Below are 26,318 nucleotides of genomic sequence, written 5' to 3' on the forward strand. Positions count from 1 at the left end.
AATTTAGCTATTTTCAAATGTGCATGTAGAAACACTGAGGTGGCTGTATTGCTATAGAGTGCCAAAAATGTTTCTTGGAAAAGCGAATCTTTTAAACAATTGATGCAGGGAAACTGGATATTTTCATGTAGAAAAATGAAATTAGACCCCTGCCTCTCACTGTGTCTAGATTTGACCTTTTGGGAAAATACCAAGGAGTGGGAGAGCTGGGTCATGTATTGGGTCCATCCCTAGACTTTGGAGGAATCTCCATGCTGCTTTCCTGAGTGGTTGTACTAGTCTGCAGCCCCACTGATAATGTACCAGTGTACCTTTGCCCACAACCTCATCAGCATTTATTGTTGTTTTCATTCTTGATAATTGCATTCTGACTGGAGTGAGATGAAATCTTAGTGCAGTTTTCATTTGCATTTTCCTGATGGATAGAGACGTTGAACATTTTGTCATTTATTTATTGAATATTTATATTTCTTCTTTTGAGAAATTTCTGTTTAGTTCTTCTACCCATTCATTATTGGTTTCTTGGAGTTAAGTTTTTGGAGGTCTTTTTATATTTGGAATATTAATACCCTATCTCATGAATAGCTGGCCAAGGTTTTCTCCATTCCGTCAGCTCCCTCTACACGTTCTTTATTGTTTCCTTTGCTGTAGAATGTTTTTAGTTTGATGGCATCTCACTTATTGACTCTTGGTTTTATTTCTTGTGCTTTTTGGGACCTGTTAGGAAGTTGATGTCAGCATCTCTATGATGGCACCTTGACTCTGTCTTTTCATCTAACAGTTGTAAAGTTTCTGGTCCAATTCCTAAGTCTTTCATCCATTTCAATTTGAATTTTGTGCAAGGTAAGAGACAGGAGTCTAATTTCATTTTGCTACATATAGCTAACCACTTCCCAGCATCATTTGTTTAAAATAATGTCTTTTTTTCCAAGATATATGTGTGTACATACATATATATTTTTGTATTTGTGATTTTATTGGCTGTATTGAGAATCAATACACAGACATTTCACTTTGTACACAATTCTTAACACGAGTACCCGAAATCTAAAAAGCCTTATACTGTGATTATTTTTCAGTTATTCCCATGACTTTCCAGCTTTGAATTTGGAGGCAAATTTTTCTTAATATAATATCAAATACTACTATCTTTGAATGCTGATGTTACTTAGGTCCCACAAATTCAAAACTTTCTCTCTCTCTCTCTCTCTCTCTCTCTCTCTCTCTCACACACACACACACACACACACACACACACCATACTCAAATTTTCCATCTTTCACAGCACATTAAAAATATTAGGAAAACTAGACTTCCATGACCAAGGTTGTTCAGAGTACATAGATTCTTACAGCAATGATTCAGTAGTGGTCTTCTTTAGAAAACTATTCTAAAAAACACAGGAATAGAATAGAAATAATTCAAAATATTCAAGAAATTAAATTCAATTCTGTGGTTCCAAATTGAGATTTCTTCCTTTTTAAAAATGCTTTTAGAGCTATAAAAAACTTGTATTTACAAAATAGTTGCTAAAAATATTCCTCTGAATTGTACAAGAAGGGAGATGGGGCCACTGGTAAGAAGTGGTGTATGATTAATCATTCACTTCCTATTTTCTTCTTAAGACCAATGTTTTTATTTTCATTTTTCTCATTCATTAATTCATTCATTCACTTGTTCATTCATTTTGAGTTGTTTTTTAAAAACTGCCCCTTTTATCTATTCAATAGCTTAAGTGATGATTGATTTTTGGATTGGCTAGCCCACATACCCACATTGGTTTTGTCAAACACCTGTACTGATGCTAACTTAAGTTGTTTTTCATATGTGATTAGAATTTAATCAGTCATCACAGAGTAAAGTAGGTTGTCCTCTATGACATCCCTGAGCCTCAAGCAGAGTCAAAGGCTTTTAGAGCAGATAGTGGGATTTTCAAAGTACTGTCCGACTGAATTCAGACTCAAGACTTGGACCTTACCTCTTACTGAATTATCAGGCTGAGCCTGCCCAGCTGATGTAGATCTCACCAGCTACAACAATCACATGAATCAATTCAATTGAATATTTGTCTCTCTCTATGTGTGTCTATGTATGTATATGTATATGATCTAGTATATGATCTATGTATATGATCTAGTACATCTATTCAGGCTTGCACTACTATAATGGTGTTTTGATTATTGTAGACTGCATATATAGTACAGGTTTCATAGGATACAGCTGAACAATTCTTTTTGTATCATCCTGTCCTAAGGTTAAGTACAACTCATTACTTATGTTTCTGGTAATAATGGTGTAAACAGTGCCACTGTGCTGCCAGTCATGGAAAAATATCACACAATTATGTGTAGTAGATGATATATGATAATGATAACAATTAAGTATGACATTTTTGGTTTATTTATTATACTATATACTGCTAATCACAGTGTATTCCTTCTAATTATAAAAATGATTGGTGTAATGTTATCTGTTGTGCCATGCTTACAACAGCCTCAGACCTCTCACGTATATCTAGTTTCTTCAGATTTTGAGACTGTTGCATTGCTCCCTGCACCATGAGGGACTATACCCTCTCTTGATTGCTTCATTTCTCTTTTGCAGGATCCAATCCCATGATGGTTTATTCATGGCTCTAGAAGCAACAGGCTTCAATATATGTTGTAAGTAAATTGTATAAATTTTATAATATTAAAATATATATATGCCATAAACATTCACACAAATTCCATATATCTTTGGTGTATAGCAGGCTGTTCCATCTAGATTTATTTTTAAGTGCATTATATCATGTTTACAGAATGATAAAATTGCCTAATGATGCATCTCTTAGGATATGCTTTCTGTAGTATATATTCATATCTCCCTTCATTTGACCCTCGATATTATATTCTGCATCTTTAGATTCCACCAAACATGCATTGTAAGTATTTTCTAAAAATGCTTCTGAACTAAACATGTTAATGTCTCTGTTTTCTATCTTTATTAATCCCTGCAAATAACATGGAAATACTACACACAAAAAAATTGTATGTGTATCTATAATATCTATTTACTTATTTTATCCCATGTCTTCTGTCATCTGTCAATCAATCTATATCTACATCTACCTTATTCTATGTCTGCTAAGCCTCCCATTAATTCTATTTCCATGGAGAACCCTGATTAATACAGTGAACCATCTGTAACATTTGAAATAAATTAAAATAAAAAGGTTTTATTTTAATGGTGCTATACATCTTACAGTGTATATATATAACTGAACAACATCTACCTTCAAGTGATATCATATACTTTATATGTAAGTAAGAGCTTCATAACCTATTCTTCATTCCCTCCACTTTTGTGCTATTTGGTTCATAATCTCCATTTAAGACAGTCGAACCCTAATATATATTTTCACTAATTTTTCTTCAGTCAATGATTTTCTTATGGGTGAAATTCTCCAGAATTATCTCTTCTTATCTATGTCATCACAATGTCAGATGTTTTCCCTTTATTTTGTGTAAATGCATTTTTCTACATTATGCCATTTCTTTCTATGAGGGGTTCTCTAGTGTCACTGTAAGTGAAAGACTGTAGGTGAACTTTTTGGGGGAAGGATAACAAAAATTGATGAGAGGGATGCTTTGCCTCTGAAGCAAAACCCCTTTATTTTTTACTTGCTTGTTGGTTTCTGCTTTCCACAATTGTGGAACATTTTTATACAATTGTTCTTTACTCTATCTGGTCATGTTCCATCTTCACCCTGCCTTCCTGGCCCCAATCCCATACTTTAGGCTGCAAGAAGCTCTCCCCCAAACCACTGATGTCCTGATAATTGTTTGACTTATCCTCCAGTTTTATATTTAGTAGTTTCTGGGAGAAACAACCATTTGCTTTATGGATTCTTCACTGTTTCTAGTCCCATTTAAACATGTGTTTGTTCCCTTTCTAGGACTTCTCTCTTCCCATAATGAACTAGCTAGCAATGGTATCTGGGACATTCTCTTCTTCCTGTTTTTATGCATCAGAGTTGGACATAATCTTCTTCAAATGTCCAGAAATCATACTTAGCTGAGGAACACATTTCAGTCCTCTTGGTCTCTGTGAAGTTCCTCAGTGACATGGTTGGGTTGAACTTGGCTGAGCTGTGGAGAACCAGCAGTCAGGTTTTCTCCAGTGAAGAGGATCCTGTCACTGAGCTGAGGTGAGTTTCATAACCATAATGTGACCTGAAGCAGGTGATAGTCTACTTCACTCTGCAGAGTGTCCTAAATGCGAGTGTATACTCAAGGCAAAGACAAGGCCCTGTGAGTCCCCTGTCTCCATCTAAGCACATGAGCTATATCCCTCAGGGCAGATCTGCCTGGAAGTGGGAGGAGAGGCAGGGAGAAGGGTGAAGGCATCTCTGGAAGTGCCCAGGATAGAGGGATTAGTCCTGGCACCACTCCTGGACAATAAGAGAACATGCTCTGGGATTGGGGAGGACATCCAGGCAGCTGTCCTGGGAGAAAGACAGAGGCACTCACGTTCCATCCACTCACATGGATCCTTCCTGGAGGGATCTTGGTGTAGTGATTTGCGGGCTCCTCCAGAAAATTTCCCAGGTAAGGCCCCCACTGTTTTCATGTTCCTGACATTTTGAGTAGGATCATAAGAATGTGGAAATTGCAGCCCAGGCAAGGACTATGACCTGGTGACTGGTTTTGACCAACTGGATATGCATTCTCCTGATATTTCTCTTTTGCTGCTACAGCCTCTTTCTGACTACTCCTGATGGTAGCTCTTCCTCTCCCTGCTGGTGGAGGAGCCTAGGAGCAGTATCTCCCACCTTGAGGAGATTCTAAAGACCATATTACAGAAGAGAGTGCATTTATTCTGTCCAGCCTCACTCTATGCAAGCTGTATACACTTTGCCCTACCAAACACAGCACAGAGAAATGGCATCCATGGGGTGCAGTCAGGGGTGTAGCATGCTGTTTATTTGGCCCTGTCCCAGGGTGGAATTTCCATTCCTGATGTTGTGTTTTCTGAGGAAAAGGGGAGAGGGCTTGCTTCTTAGCTTTTCTGAAAAAAAAAGAGAAAAGTCACAATAAACATGTGGGGTGCTATGTATTAAGTCAAGTTCCTGTGTATTTGCTGCCTCATAGCAATTAGAGCTGCTGCAGAGTCAATAGGAGCCCAGGATGTTTCTATATTAAAGCTCAGTATTGTCCTTACATGATAAGTATCATCATCACTAATCACAATTTCCATTATTAATGTTTTTATTTCATCACAAACCTCCTAGTTCATGGTAAAGGATTTGTAAGCCAGCCTCAGCTGTTCTTTGATAAAACTGGGCATCTCCTCCTTGTTAAGAACCAAAGAGGCTTGAACCAATGAGGGGAAATCACAATGCACATGGATCCCCTTTCCTTAAATTTTCTCTGAGGCAGGACAAGAGATTCCAAGATTGGGCCCCTCACTATTTCCACAATAAATAAGACATTTTCATTGCTTTGTATCATTTATATTTGAAAAATGTTTGTCCTAATGTTTCATACCAGGTAATGTTGACACTCAGTTGCCCAAGAGAAGAGATCTTTAATGTCATGGAGAGAAGACAGCATGGTACCATGAATTCAGGTCCTAGTTCCTTTAGGGGAAGAATGGGGAGGTGGAAAGTTGAGTGTCAAGCCAGGCCCATGGCTTATATTCCACTCAGCTCACCACTGAATCCTGTTATGCCAGGACAGTCACTGAGAGTCCAATTCAGTCTTCAGGTTTTTGATGACGGTGGGGACTGTGCTCAGGTTAGAGCTGGAGAACCTGTCAGCAGTATGGGTCTGCTCTGCTGTGCTGTGTTATGCTGAGCAGGGCTGGCCTGGATCCTGATGGTTCTCTCTGCATTGTTGCCAATTCCCAGCCTCATGAGCTGGTGAGTGACAGGAGTCTCAAGTTCACCTCTACCAGGGGTAGCTGAGTCTGAGGAGACTTCAAGGCCTCATTCTCAGGTGTTCACCTCAGCAGTATGATTCTAGACTGAGCTCAGAGACAAGAAAGAATCAGTGTGCTTGGGCAGGTGATAGTCTATTTCACTCTGCAGAGTGTCCTAAATATGGATGTGTACTCCAGGCAGAAAGAGAAGCCCAGCAGACACATACCTGGGTATAAGGAAGGGTGGCCTTGAAGCAGGGAGAGAGGGAGGGAAGACCATAGAGTTGAGGAAGCAGTGAGGATGGTAGGAGAGAAGTAGGCTCTGTAAAGGGAGTGAGGGACCTGAGGATGTTGCTGGTGAGAAGCTGGATCAGGAAGGCACAGGTTTTCATCCGTGGCCCAGTCCATGGTACCAAAGTTCTAGGAAGTGCATTTCCATCATTTGAACCCTCTACCCCAAAGCACTGTGGGGCATCCTAACTTGGTCATTTATATCCTGTGGGCATATGTTTTGCAATATTGGTGCAGATCACCCAGCACCTCTCATCCTTGTAACATGGTGATGTGTGTGTATGTTTGTTTGTTTGTGTGTGTGTGTGTGTGTGTGTGTGTGTGTGTAGAATATCACCTACCCTGGGAATATCACAATGTCCTCCCTCTCTCATGATCACTGTCATCCTCGGTGAATGTGGCTGGTAATGAGGACTGAGGCCACCTGTGTCAGTTTCACTATTGGACCAGGACAGTAGTGTCCAGGAGGATAAGGCAAAAATTGTAACTAGGTTACTCTGCTTCAGGACATTTTTGGAAACCAACTGTCCACACAAGCTGGCTCCACTGTGTTTTCAGTTTTCACATGGCCTAATTGTTTTTATCAGAAAAGGGGTTAGTAACTAAGACTCACTTAATGACCTTTTGTTATTATTCCATAGATGTGACCAAATCCTAGGCAGTTCCTGTTTGTAAATCCTGCAGGAACACATTCAAGTGCAGGCTCCAAAACTTATAGTATCTTAAACTGATGTTTCTTTTCTCAGACACTAAAATGACAGTATTTGATGATTACTCTATGTAGTTCTCATACATTTTGTGATGTTTGACACATAATTTCTAGACTCTTAAGGAATTGTCAGTTGAATCATTCTAAACATTTTGGCCATCTTAATGGAATCAGCTGAGCCTGGAGAGGTCCAGGAACCAAACATACACGTTCTGGAATGTAAAAAAAGGTATGAAAACTTTCATTCACTCTGGCCAGTTCTTTCCCAACAGTGTGACCACACTGGGAAGCAAAATGGGAACCATGCAGGGAGCAGGATTCTCTCTCAATTACCCTTCTGCCTTTGCCATGTGACCTTCACTCCTTACAGTAATAGCCTTGTCCAAATCATGTACCAACTTGGTAGTTAGAATTGTATCATTCCCTGAGTTGGAGCCATAAAATCAGTCAGAGTTCCCTAAGGACCTGTTGCTGTCTCTATAGATGATGATCTCAGGACCTGGCCTGGCTTCTGCTGTACCAGTTCATATAAGAGCTTCCAATGTTTTTACTCCCAGAGGTTACCCTGAATGTCTGTCATAGAGCCACTAATACTAAGGATAGCCCAGTCACCTTGTAGGAGGCCACAAACACTTCAAGGAGAGAAATGAAATTGTGGGTATGACAATAAAAAAATCCAATTGCAAGAATCCCCTCCCCAAGTCCTGAATGTGATCCACTGACTCTCTGTGCCATTATGGTGCCGCTCACATCAATCTCAGCACTAGTGGTTCATGAGCCTGGTGAGTGGAAGTAGCCTTTGAATAAAGGAAAAATCTTGCCCCTTTCTCCTGGTTTCTGTAGACCCTCAGGTTTACCCAAGCCAAGGAGCACAGTGTAAGGATTTCAATCTCATAATCCCCATTCTGGAACAGAATCATGAGCATCCTGCCCATCCCAGATATGGACCTGCTGAGCTGAGGCAGGCCTGACTGGTCTCAGATCCATTGCCATATCTCCTCCTCCAAAACTATGATGCAATTTAATTCTCAATGTAACAGTCACCTTTATGGAACCAATAATGCTTTGAGGGACTCTCTCACATGGCTGTGATGAATGCCAAATCAAAGGGCCTGGAATACTAATTTGGCCCTGGTTTGGTCCCAACTCTTCCTGAGTGTGATGATGCAGAAACAGAAGTCCTCGCCAGGAACTGAATAAGCTATTACCTTAATTATGGACTTCCCAGCGTTCCAAACTTCTTTTTAGAAATGTATTTCAATTGTTTATCAATAACCAGTGAAGATATTTTTGTTTCAGCTGCAGGAATGGATTGCAGAAGCCTCTACTTAATGTAAAGTCAGGAACATGTAGAGACTTTGAGGTCAGGCTGACTCCTGGGCAGGTGCTGAAGGACTTTCATACTTTCCATGAACATGCTTGAGATGAGGCCAAATTCAGCAGCATCTTCTACAGAGTGAACAAGATGGGTGTGGGGGGGTGGGGATCGTGGGTTGTTTCCTGCAGAAAGCTACAGGTTGCATCCATAGAACTGAAAAGACTGGAACCCTTTTCCCTCTAAAAATAATCATCATGAATGGCTAGGGCAATGTTTCAATGCAACATGGATCTCTCCCCTTTTTTCCAGATGTGAAACAATACTATATCCCAGACCCCACTGCATCAAGGAAAGAACTCAAAGAGAGATCCTGCAACAACATAGCAATAGTACAATTCAGGGTCATCCCCTAATCCTGCTGCCTGCAATTGTAAATAATGACTTATTGGATCTCAGCCATGTCTGCACATCTAATTTATCCCTTTAGCTTCATTAATCCCATGAACACATACATGATTGGTCCCTTCACCTTCATCTCCCTTCCCTGTCATCAAATATTCTATGTGGGATTGGAGCATACATATACCCAAGAAAATATCCAAGTAATCTACCATGTCATGAAAATTTCACCATATAATTTTTATTTACTTGGAGTGGCCAGTTAAGTAGGGAGATTTGATGAGACACATGCACTCAGGCAAAAGCACATAAGTCATAAGATTCCAGCCCCATATTATCAGAAATGATTAGGGTGTCATTGATTCAGCATTCTGACACATATGCCGCAAAAGGATACTTTATTCTAAAGTATATTCAGATGTAAAAGAAAAAAGAAAACCATGGTCAAGCAGGTTCTGGAAATAGCATATCCACCCTGGAGAGGTGGAATTATCCAAGTATCAGGAACAAGGGAACTTATGCAGGACTTTCAGTAGTAGGTGGCTATGACATCGATGCAGGCAGAGGTTTTGGCTCTGGGATCCAAAAGTCTCTGCCATAGATAGAGAAGAAACATGGGGAAGGAATCTTGTGTTCATGTCAAGCCTCATATGAGAATCCCCAAATTTGGGGATCTACAATGAGAAAATACCATTTTTAATGAAATGAAACTTTTGGAGGGGGTACTGGGAATTTAATTCAGGTGCACATGACCAAAGAACTACTTAGCAAAACAATAAAAAATAAGACTAGACAAAAGTAAATGTGATCCTGTCTGTGGAGTCAGGCACCTGTGTATTTACAGCCACAAATGGCACCCCCCTACTTAACAACAACAAGAGCAGCCATGGGGTCAGTGGGAGCACAGGAGGTGTCTGGCAGGAAAGCTTAGTAGTGTTCCTTCTGTCCTGGTCATCATCATAACCACATTACCATCACTTATATAGCTACAATTTTTATTTCATACCACACTTCATAATCATGGTCATAAATTCCCACATTAGATGCAAATGCCCTTTTGATAAAACCTGGATCTTCTACTTGGTCAGATCCAGAAATACCTTTTCACTAGTGACAACACACCCCTGGCTGAGCCCATTTCCTTGGATTCCTACAGAATAAGGACAGGAAATTCCAAGACCTGAGGCCCTCTTCTGGATACCACAGAAAATCTATATTTAATTAGTAAGACTCTATCCTGGCTTTATGTCATGTATGTCTGAAAAACAAGTTTTGTGAGATCAGCATATGTTAGCACTTCACATTTGGTAACACTGATGCCCACAGAGCTTCAGTTGACCCAGCTGTCCTGAATTCTGGTTCTGGGCTCTTGGTGGCACAGCATGACCAGTATGGGAAGGATAATGTTTGAGCCAAGCCAGGACATGGGTCTGGTGTTCCACACAGCTTATTACTGCCCCTAACCATGGTCTGGAGGTCTCCAGGTGGCCTGCTCACGCTGTGAGTGATAGTTTCCAAGGACTGTGTCCAGGTTAGAGCTGGAGAATCTCTGGGAAGTGAGGAGGCTGCTCTGTTCTTCAGGCTTGGCCTGGCTCCTGCTGTTTCTCTCTGCAGTGGTGCCTGCACCTCTCTCTGCTAAATAGGTGGGTGAAAGCTCTACCTGTGTCATCAGAGACTTAAAAGATTCCACAGGCTGAAGGATGATGATTCTATGGAGCTTATTCTTGGTGTTTTGCATCCTGAAACATGCCCAGGGCAAAACTCAGGGTCAGGGCCAGACTTGGGGTTGTGAAGATTGTGCTAAACCTGGTTATAAGGCCTCTGTTGGTTTCCTATGCAGACAGGGGCAAAAGAGACATTCAGATCATTATAAAAATGCCCCAGAGCTCTGTCCTCTGTCATGCTCCAATAAAGGATGAAGTTCTGAGGCCAATGACCTGAACTGAGGTAGGTGCTATTATACATGGTTTCAGGGTAGCCATCCAGCAGCTATTCTAGGGCCACACTGATCCTGAAGAGTGCATAATGTGTTGTGGTCATGGCAATCATTGGGATGAACCACTCATTGCATAAAGAATAGTAAACAAGTTATCCACACACTTTAGATTTTTCTCTTTTAGTACTGCCTGTGTTTCATATTGGTTAGTCATTGTGGAACATAAAGCTCTTTACAAGCATTTCAGTGATTGAATGAATGATATTCATTTCTCAATGTTTAGACTGTGATCTAAGTTTTCATTTGTACAGTAAATTGTTTATTTCCAATGAAAGATGAGGATGGAGCCAGACATCATCAATTTGGTGACAAAGAACCTTTAGCTATGTAGTATATTTGAGCAGGTAAAGTCAGGTACTTAAAGCAAGTGGCATCCACCAAGTACTTAGAGGTTTTCCTCTGTGGCTGGGTGGTTCTGCAGTCTACTTGGAAGTCCTGATATGTTGGTCTAGGGCATAGGAGATGGCCACCAGGGGGCTCATGCCAGTCCCCTGTTAACTACCTGACTATGGAGGAGGCTGACAACCTCTGGGGCTGTTTGCTATGGTACCCCCATGGCTGGCCTGAAGGAGGGTCAGAGAATCTTCTGGTCATATCTCTGGGCCTAGTCTCCTCTGCAGGGTCTGGCAAGGAGCAGAGGGAGAGGCCTGAGTGTGCAGAGGGGAGGGCTTGGGACAGGAAGCCATGGAGTGGAGATCAATGAGGTGTGGAAAGGAGTGAGGGTGGTGGGAGAAAAGAGGCCCTGCAGAGTGTGAGAAAAGCCTGAACGTGCTTCAGACAAGGAGCTCCTGCAGGGAGAATCACACTCCAGCTCAGGCAGCCATTGATCTGGTTGGGGGAGCCATTCTCCCAGTCTGTACCCAACACCAGCAGTTCCTTGGGGGCTCCCTCACAATGTCATTTCCATCTGAAGGTGGATAAAACCTGCAGAACTGAGATGGCTGACCCAGCCCCTCTCAGCCTTGCTCATGGTTATGTGTCTGTTTCCCTGTGAAAACTTCACATCCTCCTCCCTGTCTCATGATCTCTGTCATCCCACAGTGTGTGTATGTTGTTGTTGAGGACAGAGGCCACCTGGGTCAGCTTCAATATCCAACCCAGAACACTTGGGTTCAGGAGGATGCAGGAGTAAATACTACTTAAGTAAATCTTTACTTCAGGATATTCTAGAAAAACAGTTGTCCAGAGAAACAGTTGGCTGCACTGAGCTCACAATTTTTATCCAGGCAAGTTGTCTTGTTATTAAAAAATGGACATCATGTCTTTTTCCCCCGATATCCTCTCCAACATTTATTGTTGCTTATATTCTCCATGAATTGCCATTATGACTGGTGGGAGATGAAATCTTAGAATAGTTTTGATTTGCATTTCTTTAACTGCTAGAGATGTTCAAGAGATGCCTATGCCCTAGACCAACATATTTGAACAATTGTATTTCTTCTTCGGTGAGGTGTCCAGTTCTTTAGCCATTTATTGAATGGGTTATGTGCTTTTGTTTGTTTGTTTGTTTGTTTAGTTTTGTTTTTGTGTTAAGTTTTTTAGTTCATTAGGTGCAACCATTATGGAAAGCATTATGGAGATTCCTCAGAAAACTTGTAATGGAGCTATCATTTCACCCAGCTTTCTCACTCCTTGGTTTATACCCAAAGGACTTAAAATCAGCATACTTCAGTGCTGCAGCCACATCAATGTTTATAGTAGTCAATTCACAACAGCTAAACTATGGAATCAACCTAGGTGCCTTTCAACAGATGAATGGATAAAGAAAATATAACATATATACACAATGCAATATTACTCAGTGTTAAATAAGAATGAAATTATGGTATTTGCCTGTAAATGGGTGGCGCTTAAGAATATCATGCTAAGCAAAATAGGCCAATCCTTTTTGATAAGATTAATTCTTTCTGTCCAAGAGCAAGATAGATCTTTCTATCTTGTAAGGTCTTCCTTGATTTTTTTCTTTGGGTACTGTATAGATCTTTCACTTCTTTATTTGATTCCCAAGGGTTTTTTTTAGATTATTGTAAATGGGGTAGTATTCCTCATTTCCTTCTCAGAGGATTTGTCACTGATATACAGAAATGCCTTTGATTTATGGGTGTTGATTTTATATCCTGCTACTTTGCTGAATCCATTTACTAGTTCTAGAAGTTTTCTGGTGGAGCTTTCTGGGTCTTCTAGCAAATAGTGCTAAATTAAATTCTTCTTTTCATATACATCACCCTTTAATTTCTTTCATTGGTCTAATTGCTCTGGCCAGTATTTCAAGAACTATGTTGATAGAAGAACAAAGGCCAAATGTTTTCTCTGATAAGAAGATGCTGATCTATTAAGATTGAAGGGTAGAGGAAAGAATGAAGTAACTTTGGATTGGGCAGAGGAGAGTGGAGAGGATGTGGGGCTGGGAAGGATGGTGGAATGAGACAGACATTATTACCTTGTAAACATGAATGATTATGTTACTGGTGTGTCTGTGCACAGGTACATTCAGAGGAATGAGAAGTTGTGCTCCATTTGTGTACAAAGTGTCAAAATATATTCTCCTGTCATGTAAAACTAATTGGAACCAACTTTTAAAAATACCTTTAATAGCATTGAAAGACTAGCCATAGATTAGGTCTGAATCCCAAGATCATTCACACATTCTGGTTTCTTGATCTCTTTCATGGACTTGTCTTTGCATTATTTGGTGTCATTTTTCCCTCCTCCTAGGGGAGTACACCATGAAATGAGTACATTCCTATCCCAGAATTTATCTCCACAAGTACAAACATGTACTTACTTTTATGCTACACAAAGTTAAGTTTTGATCAGATTTAGGAGAAATGCGAGCATTGCTTCTTGGGTGTAGAAATATGGTGGTCCTTGCTCTCACCTAACTCCCATGGGCACACTTCTTAATTGTATGAGCTATTGGACAATCTTTTCTCAGACACTGAGAACTGCTTTGGTCAGGTCAGCCTGTGTCATGCTGTCCATGCCATCTTACAGGGCTCACAATCTTTTGTCTTCTCTGCCAAGGCCAACCTGTCAAAGGAGGTCCTTTTTCTGAAATACTCTGTGCAAATGGAGGGAAGAGAGTGTGGGTGTGTAATGTAGAAACCAGGTTCTCTAGAGACACTGTCCATACAGAACACTGTGTACTATTTGCTACAGGGTTATGGATGGAAATGATATGACTTTCAATTTAAAATCCAAAATAAATTCTTTTTTTTTCCTTTTTCTTTTGGTACTACAGTTTGAACCCAGGGCTGCTTCACCCCTGAGCAACACATGCATCCCTTATTTTATATTTCATTTAGAAATATGGTCTTTATAAGTTGCTTAGGGCCTCCCTAAGTTACTGAGGCTGGCTTTAAACTTGCAATCCTCCTACCTCAGCCTTCTGGGTCACTGGGGTTATAGGCATGCACCACCTCACCTGGATTTAACAAGTCCTTTGGGATAGCCCAATTTCCAGTGTGTATCTTCACTCTTCTTCTGTAGCTTGGGTGTAGTGGGAAACCAGCTGAGTGAGTCATGAGCCAAGGTCATACCTGTGCCTCAGTGGATGGTAAACAGAATAACGCTGGGCAGGTGTTTACTGACCCACATGCCCTTCTGTATCACCATGAGTCACTGCCAGCTGTTCCCACTGCCATGTGCTATGGCACAGAAGTAGTCTCTTCTGTGGCCTTGGTCCTGCTGGTGGTCAGGGTGGCTGGGTTTTCCATGTTGGAACCTGAAATCAGACCAAGGATAGTGTATGCCATTTGCTATCATCATAATTGACAAGGAAAGAAGCCTGCCTGGCTTCTGCTGGTACTAATATCCATACTTATGCCCAAATTTGCCTTTAGAGCAGTGTTACTTCTGTCTTACTGATGGCCAGACACTGAGGATGGCTGAGTCAGGTCAGATGAAGCCAAGGCGACTCCACAGAGAGAAAAGGAGAGGTGGGATTAACATTGAGGAAGTCTTCCAATGAATTTCCTGCCTGCCTAGTCCAGACTCACTTCAAGAATGCTCTGGGCTTTCAGGGAGCCCCCTCCCATTAGGGTCAATCCAGTGTCCCATGGGCTGACTGGAGGGTGGTGTCATTGAGCATGTGAGCAGCAGCTCCTCTCTCCTGGCAGCTACAGTCCCTCAGACTCACAGCAAGTGTTGGGCTGAAATCCTGAGCATCTCGCCCCCCACCCCCACAGGCAGGGTAAGGCTGAGCTGAGATCCAGCTCCAGGTATGTCCCATTGCCCTGGGCTCCATGGGTGGGTCCCTTGAGGAAGAACTTGTGCAGTAAGAGAGAAGCCCAAGAAGGAGAGGGGTGCAGACTATGGTGGAGGTTCCCCTGAGTCTGCATCCTGAGGCCTAGTCTGGGCTGGCTTCTCCAAGTCCTCTCTTATTCCAATCTAAGAGATTGCTGCCCATTATGCAAATTATCCTTAGCTTCAGGCTGCTGCTGGAGGAGATTTTGGTGTGCAAAGCAGCACTTACCCACAAGGGATAGAGTGAGAAGGAACAGCTCTTCAGACTCACCCTCAGCCCCTAGGATGCTTCTTCATGGTGTGGTCCCCTAGCTTCTGTTGACAAATGCTACCCAGACTGTGATTTCTTAGATGGACTCTGTACTCAAAAGGGCCTTGAGGTCATTGGAATCACCAGGAGGTTGAAGCTCATGCAGGTGAGAGGACAACTGCATCACCCAGGGGCTCTTTGTTCCAGTGCAACAGGCTCTTATAAGAAATATTCATGATAGTAATTTGTATAACAGTATTCTGAAACAGAGGTCATATAAATGTGTATTACCATCTGAAGAAAGGTAGATACCTTTTTATGAAGAATACTTCTGAGTAGTTATCCTAGGGTCTGATCTTCAGAGAACAGTGGGTGATATCAGCATCTTTTTGTCTAGGAGAAAGGCAACCAGCATGTTTTTTTTTTCCTTTGATATTTTTCTATCTTTTTTCCCTTTCCCCCCCTGCAATTTATCTCTTCTTCCCTCTTCTTTACTATGTAATGTAATAGTAATTTTGCAATCTTTACTAATTAATTCATCAACAAATTCCAGATCATTACTATAATTTTATACCTGGGGTTAGAGGAACTGTGAAGAACAGTTTCAACTAGTTTTTGTTTCTCCTAAGGTTGATTAGTACATGGTTTGTTCTGAAGTGATTGTATAAACAGGGTTCAGTGTTTATATCACTCTCTCAAGTGGTGCTGATGCTGAGAAGAGGACACACATTGAGTGTAGTAAGTATAAACAACTGGATATTCACCCCAAATGGTTCTCTTAAGAGCAAGCAGCTCATTAAATACTCCCCTGTATAAAAGTAAAAGCAATAATCATCCTAGCAGATGGATAGACTTATAAGTGAAAAAGTAAAGGAACAAGCAATCTCCAAATAGCCCACAACACTGATCAACAACTGATCCCATTGACATCACAGTTGAGGAAATGATGGAGAAAGAATTTAGAAAGTTCATAGTTAAAATGTTCAGTGAACTAAAAGATTTAAGAAATGAACTAGAGATAAAATACAGGAAGTAAACGATCATTTCAATAAAAAGAGATATTCTTAAAAAGAAGCAAATGGAAATTCTGGAAATGAAAGACTCAATAAATCATTTTTGAAGGCAGAATGTCAGGCTTTGAAGACAAAGTATATACTATTGAACATAGAGTCAAAAATAAAGAAAATATGTTAAGTAACCCTGACCATAATATTAAAGAAATCTGGGATAACATTAAGAGACTAAATCTAAGAATCATTGGTGTTTCCAAAATACAAACTAAAGGAGTGCACAATCTTTCCAATGAAATGCTCAGAAAATTTCCGAAACCTTAGAAACAAGGAAAAATCCAGATTGCAGTCACCTAAGAGGAGCTAGGGGAGGACCAGGGCCCATGAAACTCGTGGCAGACAAAGTGGTGGCAATGTCCAGGAGCAGGTGGCAGCAGTGATGGGGCCTTGCTCAGAGCAGAGTGCCCTGGGTGTTAGCCTGCCCTTGGTTCCCTGGAAGAGGACCAGTGACCAGTGTGAGAATGGCAACAGCAGCAGAAGTGGATGCTCAAATGCTTCTTTCTATTTTTTAGTCTGAGCCAGGGGAGGCCAAGCCATGTGGCCCAGGTAGCTGGAGGGGGTCCACTACACAAGAATGGGAATTCTCTTCACCAGGATATGGAGGCTGTTCACTAATCAGGGTAACAAAATTATCACTGTAGGGTTGGACAATGTGGGGGGAAACTACCATCTTTAATAACTTTCTTTCTTTCTTTCTTTTTTGAGTTCAAAATTATAGGTTCTACTTAAAATTTTTCAAGAAGAAAATTATAGTACATTTAAAAAGGTACTTAACTCTCACAATATTAATGTAAACCATAGATTCTTGAAATATTTGAGGACATCATAGAAAATATGCTGTTGCTGAAAAAAGGATGTTAGTTTTTCAATATTTTTATAATTTCTTTAGGTTTGCTCCATGTCAAGGGAAAGTATTTTTTATGTGTGATTAAAGATGTGGAAGGCAAATATCTAATCAATTTCCTTCAGATAAATATTTTTAGATTATATAATAAATATGGAAGACTAGTGACAGTTTTCAATCCTCATTCTCTATTGTCTGAGCTTCCATTTCATTTCTTCTCTTTTTGGCTGTGGTGTCAAAATATGGTTAAAGGAAAAGGTTAGCTTTATAATGGTCACACTGCATAAGAATTATAATAGTCACTTGGTCACATTGCAAAAGAAGAAGACCACAGAAGCCATAAGTGTGATTTAACAATATATGACACATTTTAACTCAAAAAGAGTAGAAAAATGAAACAAGAATCGGTAGAACTCAAGTAAGTGTTTGCCATTTTTTTTTTAAATTTAAGATTCAAAATTTGCTCAAATACCATCTTTTCAGTGTGGTATTCAGTGACTTCTTGATTTTTAATTGCTAATTTCATCTATTTCCTGGGGAAGTATCTGGTAGACAAACCGAAAAAAATGAAAAAAAAAAAGCAGACTTTTAAAAATAATAAAAATCGTGGAAAGGAAGTATTTACATTCACATGAAGGGGGAAAGCATACTTTAATAGTGATATCCCACCTTCAATAGTTTTCTATTAATAAAAATGTACATACATCCTTTACAATAGGAAGTAAGGTAAAAGAGATAGTGATTAATGATGTACATTTCCTAATGTGGGATATTGGTGGCCAAGAATCTCTTTGTTCTTCCTGGAATACTTATACTAACAAGAACTTTGTAATAGTAGTTTTGGACAGTACAGACAGAGATTTCTGTAACTAAAGAAGAACAATACAAACTATTAGTGCATGAGGACCTAAGAAAAACTGTATTACTCTCATGCTCCAATGCTTCCCCTCCCTACTCCACTATGAGTCAGTCTCCTTATATCAGAGAAAATATTTGGCATTTTTTTTTGTGAGGGGGATTGGCTAACTTCGCTTAGCATGGGAAGAACTGATAAATTCTAGATAGACCAGAGGGGTGGGAGGGAAAGGGATGGGGCAGGGGATTAGTAAGGATAGTGGAATGTGATAGAAATCAACATCCAAAGTACATGTATGAAGACACGAATTGATGTCAACATACTTTATATACAACCAGAGATATGATAAATTGTGCTGTATACATGTAATAAGAAATGTAATTCATTCTGCTGTCATTTATTTATTTATTTATTTATTTAAAAAATCAATTAGAAAAAAAAACTGGATTACTGATTTTTGCTAATAGACAAGAATGTATGACTTTAGCAGAAATATGCCAGTTTTTGAAGCTAACTTCTTTTAAAGATCATCAGTGGTCTATCCAGTCATGCTGTGCTCTTACTGGTGAGGGATTATGCTAAGGACTTGAATGGAAGATGTCACAATTTAGGATCAAATGACATTTATTGAACTCTTCTCATAGACTTTGTATAAACAAAGTACTGGACTTTACCTGAAAGCTACAAAAATTCATGGTTTAGATATATTTGTAATAAAATGGTTTATTTTTTATATAAGAAAAATCAAGACCACATATTTGAAAACAAGATGAAGTCTTACCCTACAATGTGTTTTCTCATTGGTTCCTTCCAAATTACTTTATAAAGCTGTAATCAACATTTTTCACAATGAATCCTCCCAAGACAATGTGTAGCCTGTGGTAAGTACAAAGGGAGAGGAAGAGGTTTTGAAATTTAAGAGCTTTGATTGAATGTTGCCCTCCACATCTTTAATCACACATAAAAAAATACTTTCATTTGATTGAATGTTGTTCTCTCTTGTTCCACTAAGTCAAAATACAAATCAGCACAGATACTGTTTCCAATATTCAAAAATATCATGTTATTTATGAAACAATGTATTTTGCTTAAGATTGTGTATGTATGATGTAAATACCTTACGTTTTAAGTTAATGGCTTTATGTTCTAAAGAACAGTAAACAACACAAAAATTAGTAATTATCCTAATGCAATAAGTACTGGCATTGGTGGGTTGCTTTTGTTTTTATTTTGGTATCAGGGATTGAACTCAGGGGCCCTTGACCAGTGAGCTACATCCCTGCCCTATTTTTTATTTTATTTAGAAGCAGGGTCACACTGAGTTGCTTAGTGCCTCACTGTTGCTGAGGCTGGCTTTGAACTCGAGATTCTCCTGTCTTAGGCTCCCTAGCCTCTGGAATTACAGGCGTGTGCCCTGGTGCTCAGCTCTGGCATTGGTGTTAAATGTCATTTTATAATTTATAATTTTCTTTATGCTATCTGTATTCTACTAACCACCCCCACCTCAGATTAAATCATTGAGCTGCTCTCAAAAAACAAAAACAAAAAACATCAGGAAAAAGCTTGACATTATATACCCATTTTGTTGATGAAAAACACACATGGAAAGATGTAATCTAACTGAACATACTATCTGCAAGTTCTTGGCTTTCGCAGGGCAGAATTGCACAGTGAGCCTTTAACAGATTATTCCTTATATTGGTCTAAATTAATGAATATATTGTTAATCCATTTATCAGTCCATAAAAAATTGTAACTAAAGCTATCAAGTGATATTTTACCGCAGTCCAGCTGCAGCAAAATAACGGGGGGGGGGGGGGTGACGAATAACTTGTGTAGATTGATACAGCAGGAGTAGGAGCGATTTATTGTAGGACAACAGAGGTATTTATACATTCCACATAGCTTATCTAATTAACATAAACTCAATACAGCAGTCAACCAATAAGGAATCTCCACACTTAATAGCTCGCTGGCATTACTTCACAAATCACTCCCTCTGGCAAAATGCCAGGTGCCATCCTGACTTGTTTACAGACTCTAACAATATTTTAATTAAAACTATTGTGTGAAACATGTCTACCCTGAGAGGTAGCATTCTATAAACATTATTAAATAATTTAGCTGCTGTCTTTTTAAGTATTAAATTGTATATGTCAAGTAGTTAAAATGAAATTGAGAGTTCAACTAAGGTATAAAAATTTTCCAAGCAATATTTTCAACTTTTTAATTTGCATATTTTATATTTTATATTTCTTATTTTACAAGTTGGAATACGTTTGAGTCTTTTTGTTTCTGTAAGTTTTCTTATGTCCTCTTTCACCATGTAAATGCATTTTTTAACAATTAATAATGCAATATTTTTAGTGCTCTTGGTTTATAATTTATTGAAATTTGATATACTATTTGTACTGAGACATAATTTGACCCAAAGTACTTTGGGTTTGCTTAGGTGTTTTTTTTTTTCCAAAGTTTGAAAATACAAGGTATTTTTAAATGTAAACAGAATTATTCTATATTAACTACATACTCTTGTGTACTCTATTTGTGTAACTTTTACGCCCTGAAAATCTGAATAGTCATCCAAACTGGAATGTTTTAGAATATTCAAGAAAATTAATAATTAATTTTAATATCAATGCTTTAAATTTCATGAAGATTTTGGTAAGAATAATAATATATACTACAAGTATTGTCAAAACATTAAAACTTTCTTCTATTGCCTAGCATGTATAAAGCACTGGGTTTGAGTCACAGAACCACCTATAAGTAATAATAAAAAAGGTCCATTGACAACTAAATATATATAGATTAATTAATTAATTTATATAATTAATATATTTTTATATAATTAATATGTATATAAATATAATATATAATTATTTATAAATGTTCTATTTATAAATTCTTATAAATATAATAGTTATATAATTAATATATAATATATATTAAAATATATAATAATTTATATATATNTGTGTATAAGAGATATATATATATATATATATATATATAATCATCTAATTCCAAGTCAGTTGGGATACATCAGTGTTAACTTTGGATGTTTTGTGTTTTATATTTATGTTATGATGTTTAAAATGTACATATAACATTTAATATTTGTCAAAAAACATTAAATATAACATTTAATAGTTTGTTTTTAAAAGTAAGTCCTAAGTTACGAAGTTTTATATGTATCCATACTTTTGAAATTATTTGTCATATATTGAAAATTCCATTCAACCTCCTTCCAAATACTGGAAACAAAGCTATAAAGCTCAATAGTGGACTAGATCCTCTCAAAGACATATTTTGTTTTAAATATTTATTTTTTATTTATGGGTGGACACAATATCTTCATTCTATTTTCATGTGGTGCTAAGGATTGAACCCAGTGCCTCATGCATGCTTGGAGAGCTTTTTACCTCTTAGCCACGACACCAGCCCTCAAAGACACATTTTTTTTAATGAGGCATTGAACCCAGAGGGGCTTTACCACTGAGTCACATCACCAAGCTCTTTTTTTTTAATTTTTTTAGTTGTTGATTAAACTTATTTACTTATATGTGGTGCTGAGAATTGAACCCAGAGCCTCAACACATGCTAGGCAAGCACTCTAACAACTGAACAATGACCCAGCCCTCCCCAAGCTTTTAAATTGATTGATTATTTTTTTTCTTTTGAGACAGGGTCTTCCTAATTTGGTAATGTCCTCATTAAGTTGCTGAGGCTGGCTTTGATTTCGCAATCCTCCTTTCCCAGCATCCTGTGCTGCTGGAATTACAAACATGCACCACTGTAATGGCTCCAAGACACATCTTAATTTAAATGCCTAATGTACAGAATAACAATAGAATTTTAAAATGATAACAGAAAAAATGCAGGTTACGTTTAGAGGTAAGTTAATTTGGATTTCAATTGATTTATTGACCCAGACCTTAAAAGATAGCAGGGGTTGGAATTATATATAACAAATCCAGAAGGAAAATAGGTGCCAAGCAAGATTATAACACTGGAAAAACTATCTTTCAGAACTGATGTTAAAAGAGAACATTTCATGATAAGCAGAAACTAAAAGTATTCAAACCACTAAGCCTGCACTCAGTGAAATAGTTTAGTGTAAAAGAAATAAAACAAAGTATTATAGGAATGAATTGCAATAGAAGAATAGTAAGTTAAAGGAGAATCAAATCTGAATTAACCATTAGAAATAAATCCAAATGACAGAAAATAAATTTTTCTCTCTGCAGCAACACTGAATGTAAATGTTGTAAACTCACCAAACAAAAGACATAGAAAGGCAGATTAGATTAAAAAATTAGGCCCAATAAAATGTTGTCCAACAGAGATTCATCTTACAAAGACATTCACACACTGAAGGATAAGGGATAGAAAAACATACACCATGGAAATTAAAACAGCAAGCATGTGTAACTACTCAAATATCAAAAACCTAGACTGCAAGTCAAAATTAATCAGAAAAGACAAATGTCACTTCAAACTAGCTAAAGGAATCAACCAACAAGATATGATGATAACAAATATTCACACCCTTCAATGTGGGACACCTGTATATAACACAATCCCTTCTCAATACAATGAATCAAGTAGACCACACTACAGCAATACTGAGCAATTTCAACATACCTCTGTCCATTATGTAGGTCATTCAGGCATAAACTAAGAAAAGACTCTTCAGAAAAAAATATTATTAATCAAACGGAACTTACTGACACCTAAAGAATATTTTATCCATCAAAAAATGAATTTACTTTCTTCTCAATGCCACAAGGAACTCTCTCTAAAATAGACCAGATTTTAGGGTATGAATCAATTCTAAAAAATACAAAAAAATGGAGATAATTCCTTGAATTCTGTAAGGTCATTACGTATTAAAACTATAAATCAACCATAAGACAAGGCAAAACACAACCATTTCAACACCAGGAGATTAAATAATTCACTTTTGAGTGAATAATGAACCACAGAATAAATCAGGGAAGAAATTATTGGAAACAAATGCTGAGAAACAAAATCAAAATCTCTGAGACAGTATGAAGGTGCTTCTAAGAGGAAATGTTATAGAATTGAGTTCCCATATTAAAAGACTGAATGATTCCAAATAAATAAGGTGGTGCTACACCTCAAGATCCTAGAGGGAAAAAAAATCAAACAAACAAATTGTAAAATCTGGAGAGGTCAGAAAATAATTAAGATCAAAGCCAGAATTAATGAAAGTGTAAAACTACAAAAGATCGAAGAGATTTTTGATCCTTTAAAAGATAAAAAGATTGATAAACTCTTAGTCAAATTAACCAAAAGAAGGAGAAAGAAGAGTCATATCAACAAAATTATAGATGAAAAAGATATCACCACAGACAATTCTGAAATTCAGAGGATAATTAGAAACTGTTGTGAAAGCTTATATCAATAAATTAGAAAATCTAGAATATATTGTCAAATGATGAGACACATATGACTGACCCAAATGAATCAAGAGTATCTAGAAAATTTCAACAGACCAAGATGAAGCAATATAAATGAATTAGCAATTAAAGCCTTCTAACAAAGAAAACCTAGGACCAGCTGGATTCTCAGATGAGTTTTGTGAGACTTTTAAAAAACAACTAATGCCATTTCTCCTCAAAATTTTCCATGAAATAGAAAAGGAAGGAACACTGTCAAATTCACTCTATAAGCCAGTGTCACCCTGAGACCAAAACCAGACAAAGATATATCAGACCAATATTCATGATGAAAATTGACGTGAAAATCCAAAATAACAAACTGACATGCCACATTTAAAAATCACATTAGAAAGATAGTACAACATGATCAAGTGTGTTTTATTCCAGGAATGTAAGGGTGGTTCAACATATGCAAATCAATAAATGACATTCACCACATGAATTATGTGATTATTAAGTACAAGAATCATGTGATTATCCCAAGTGATGCAAGGAAACTATTCAAAAAAATTCAGCACCCATTCATGTCGAAAACACTGGAGAAACCCTAGTGTTTAAAACACTAGGGATGGAAGGAAGTTATTACAATGATGTAAAGGCTATATATAACAAATTCAAGGCCTACATCATACTTAGGGAGAAAAACTGAAAACATTTCCTCTAAAATTAATAACAAGACAAGGGTATCCACTTTCACCGCTACTATACGCTATAGTCCTTGAAACTCTCACCAGAACAATCCGCAAAAGAAGAAATTAAAGGGATACAAAGAGGAAAATAAGTCAAATTATCTCTGTTCGCTGTTGAAAAAATCCTATATTTAGAAGTCCCCAAAAAACTCCACCAGAAGTCTTCTAAAGTTGATAAACAAATTCAACAAAGTAGCAGGATAAAAGGTCAACATACATACATTAATTGCTTTCCTCTTCTCCAGTAAAGCATCTGAAGAGAAAGAAATCAGGAAAAGTATCTCATTCACAATGGCCTCATAAATACTTGGGAATAGAAGCTGGGGTTAGTAGCTCAGTGGTGGAGTGCTAACCTAGCATGCATGAGGCACTGGGTTTGATCCTCAGCACCACATACAAATAAATAAATTACATTCATTTACTACAAAATATATTTTAAAAAATACTTGGGAATAAATCTTATCCCAGCTAGCCAATCAACTTATACTGCACACCTGCCAATTTACACATATCTTTGATGCCCAGGTACAGGCAGTGTCAGAGAATATCTGATTTGGTAAGACATTGGCATCAAACTTCATATACTACAAATATAACACTCAGTATTAGCTTGACAAATTGCAAGAATTTTTTTGTCTTACATTCATGCAAATTTGTTAATTATATAATGAAAATATATATTTAAGCACTTTATTATTAATCCATATACTTGAAAGCAACTTCTACCACTCCTTGAAGGCCTGACAAGTTCAGTATCTGAAGACTTGTCAGAGCCCAGTGTGTTTGGAACCCTGAGGCTGGTGGGGGCGGGGCAGGCAGTCTGTTGAGGGAATGTCTGCGACGAGCGCCATCTGGAGGAAACCAGCCGCCACGGTGCTTTCAGTAGCTAGGAGAACAAGGCTGAGATGCCTAGGGCCAAGCAGGCAATCCAGCAACACTGGTGCCTCCCATTAACCCCCTCTCAGCTTCACAAGGGCTGCAGGACAGGCATGGGTGTCCTCCGTGAGAATAAGAAAACTGCAAGTGAAGTTCTCTGCCTGGCTTTTTAGCTAATCATTAAAGAAATTTTGAGTTTTTCTAAAAGACAGATGGGATCTTACTAAAGAACTTATTCTGGTACCTGTTGCTGGACTAGAAAAACTGGACTGGGAATTAGCTGTGCTAGGTGATGCTTATCAAGGATAGGAATTCAGTGGTTTTTGTTGTTGTTGTTGTTATTGTTTTAGGCTCTTTTATCCCAATCTTGTTCTGAACAGATGTTCTAAAATTAATAAACATACATTTTATTTCTGGATCTGTTTAGCAATAATGGGAGATCAGCAGATCAGATACCACCCATTTTTTCCCTGATATTGACCCCCATAGTCTTCCTCCTGGTTCTAAATTTTGTTTGACAGCAGGAGATTTTCAGGAGGTTTATTCATAATTCAGTAGGTGGCACTATATTGCCACCTGTTTCTGCATAGGCACAGCTCACAATGTGATTGACTATATTGATACAATATGGAAAACATTCAAGCCAGGTGAATTTTGATAAATCTTGGTCCTTTGCTGTATCACTTTGAAAATTTGGCAAAGAATTTTCCATAGAATTGACCTATGAGGATATAAACAATGTTGTTCTACAATATAGATTCCAGGTACAGGTAGACAAAGAATCCATATTGTCAACATAGTCTGTGAAGGATCTCTCTATGGTGAAACACTACTATGAATGTGTCTTATTTGTGTTCCATAAGCCACAATAATGGTTTTAAGTTATATCACCCAGAAAAGTTTAATAAGAACAAATGCTGAGATGAACAACTCAAAATCAACTATCAGTGATGACAGAACATAACCTCAAATCAGTGGTGCCCTCTTATTCCTAATAATATTTGGAAATAGTGTCTATTCATTTTAAAATACCTATTCTTTTGTTCATAAATAGAGTATGCAATGCAGATTTCCATTGCACAAGTAAAAATGGAAGAAATAACCTTCACATATACTTTTTCAATGAAGCCCACAATTGTCTTTCATTTGGAAAAAAAAATATCCAGTGTCTTCATGAAGTTGTCTGTCATTGTTAATGACTGATTGTATTGAAGTTCATAATAATCTCCTTTCTATTTTTATATGCACTTCATATGCTATTTTTGGAAGTCTAAGGTTCTGTTTCATTCAATGTGTGAAACTGGCATTTTGTTTGCTTTCTTCCTGAACAATCTACATATAAAATATGTATTTATTCATTTTTCTTCCAAATTAGTTGACTATATTTTTTTGGTTCAGCTGAATTA

The 26,318-nt window shown here is 37.9% G+C and overlaps 1 protein-coding gene, 2 pseudogenes and 1 gene segment (V, D, J or C); all 4 read left to right on the top strand.

The window, feature by feature from the left end:
• Positions 1-26,318, top strand: part of LOC107159025 (immunoglobulin lambda-1 light chain-like) — a 738,922-nt gene that overhangs the window by 630,757 nt on the left and 81,847 nt on the right. The window contains exon 4 of one of the 39 annotated variants that reach the window (XM_048785820.1): positions 14,687-14,692. The exons of the other annotated variants lie outside the window; for them this stretch is intronic. Coding sequence (XP_048641777.1) covers positions 14,687-14,692 — 6 coding nt within the window. The remainder of the gene's footprint in view (positions 1-14,686; positions 14,693-26,318) is intronic. 39 annotated transcript variants of the gene reach the window in all.
• The window catches only part of LOC107159024, a 587,419-nt gene that overhangs the window by 484,881 nt on the left and 76,220 nt on the right, over positions 1-26,318 (top strand).
• On the top strand, positions 16,754-18,500 carry LOC107159073 (annotated as a pseudogene).
• LOC107159031 lies at positions 21,758-25,750 on the top strand (annotated as a pseudogene).

The sequence above is a fragment of the Marmota marmota genome, unplaced genomic scaffold (assembly GCF_001458135.2).
Source record: "Marmota marmota marmota unplaced genomic scaffold, marMar, whole genome shotgun sequence".
Taxonomy (NCBI): Eukaryota; Metazoa; Chordata; class Mammalia; order Rodentia; family Sciuridae; genus Marmota; species Marmota marmota.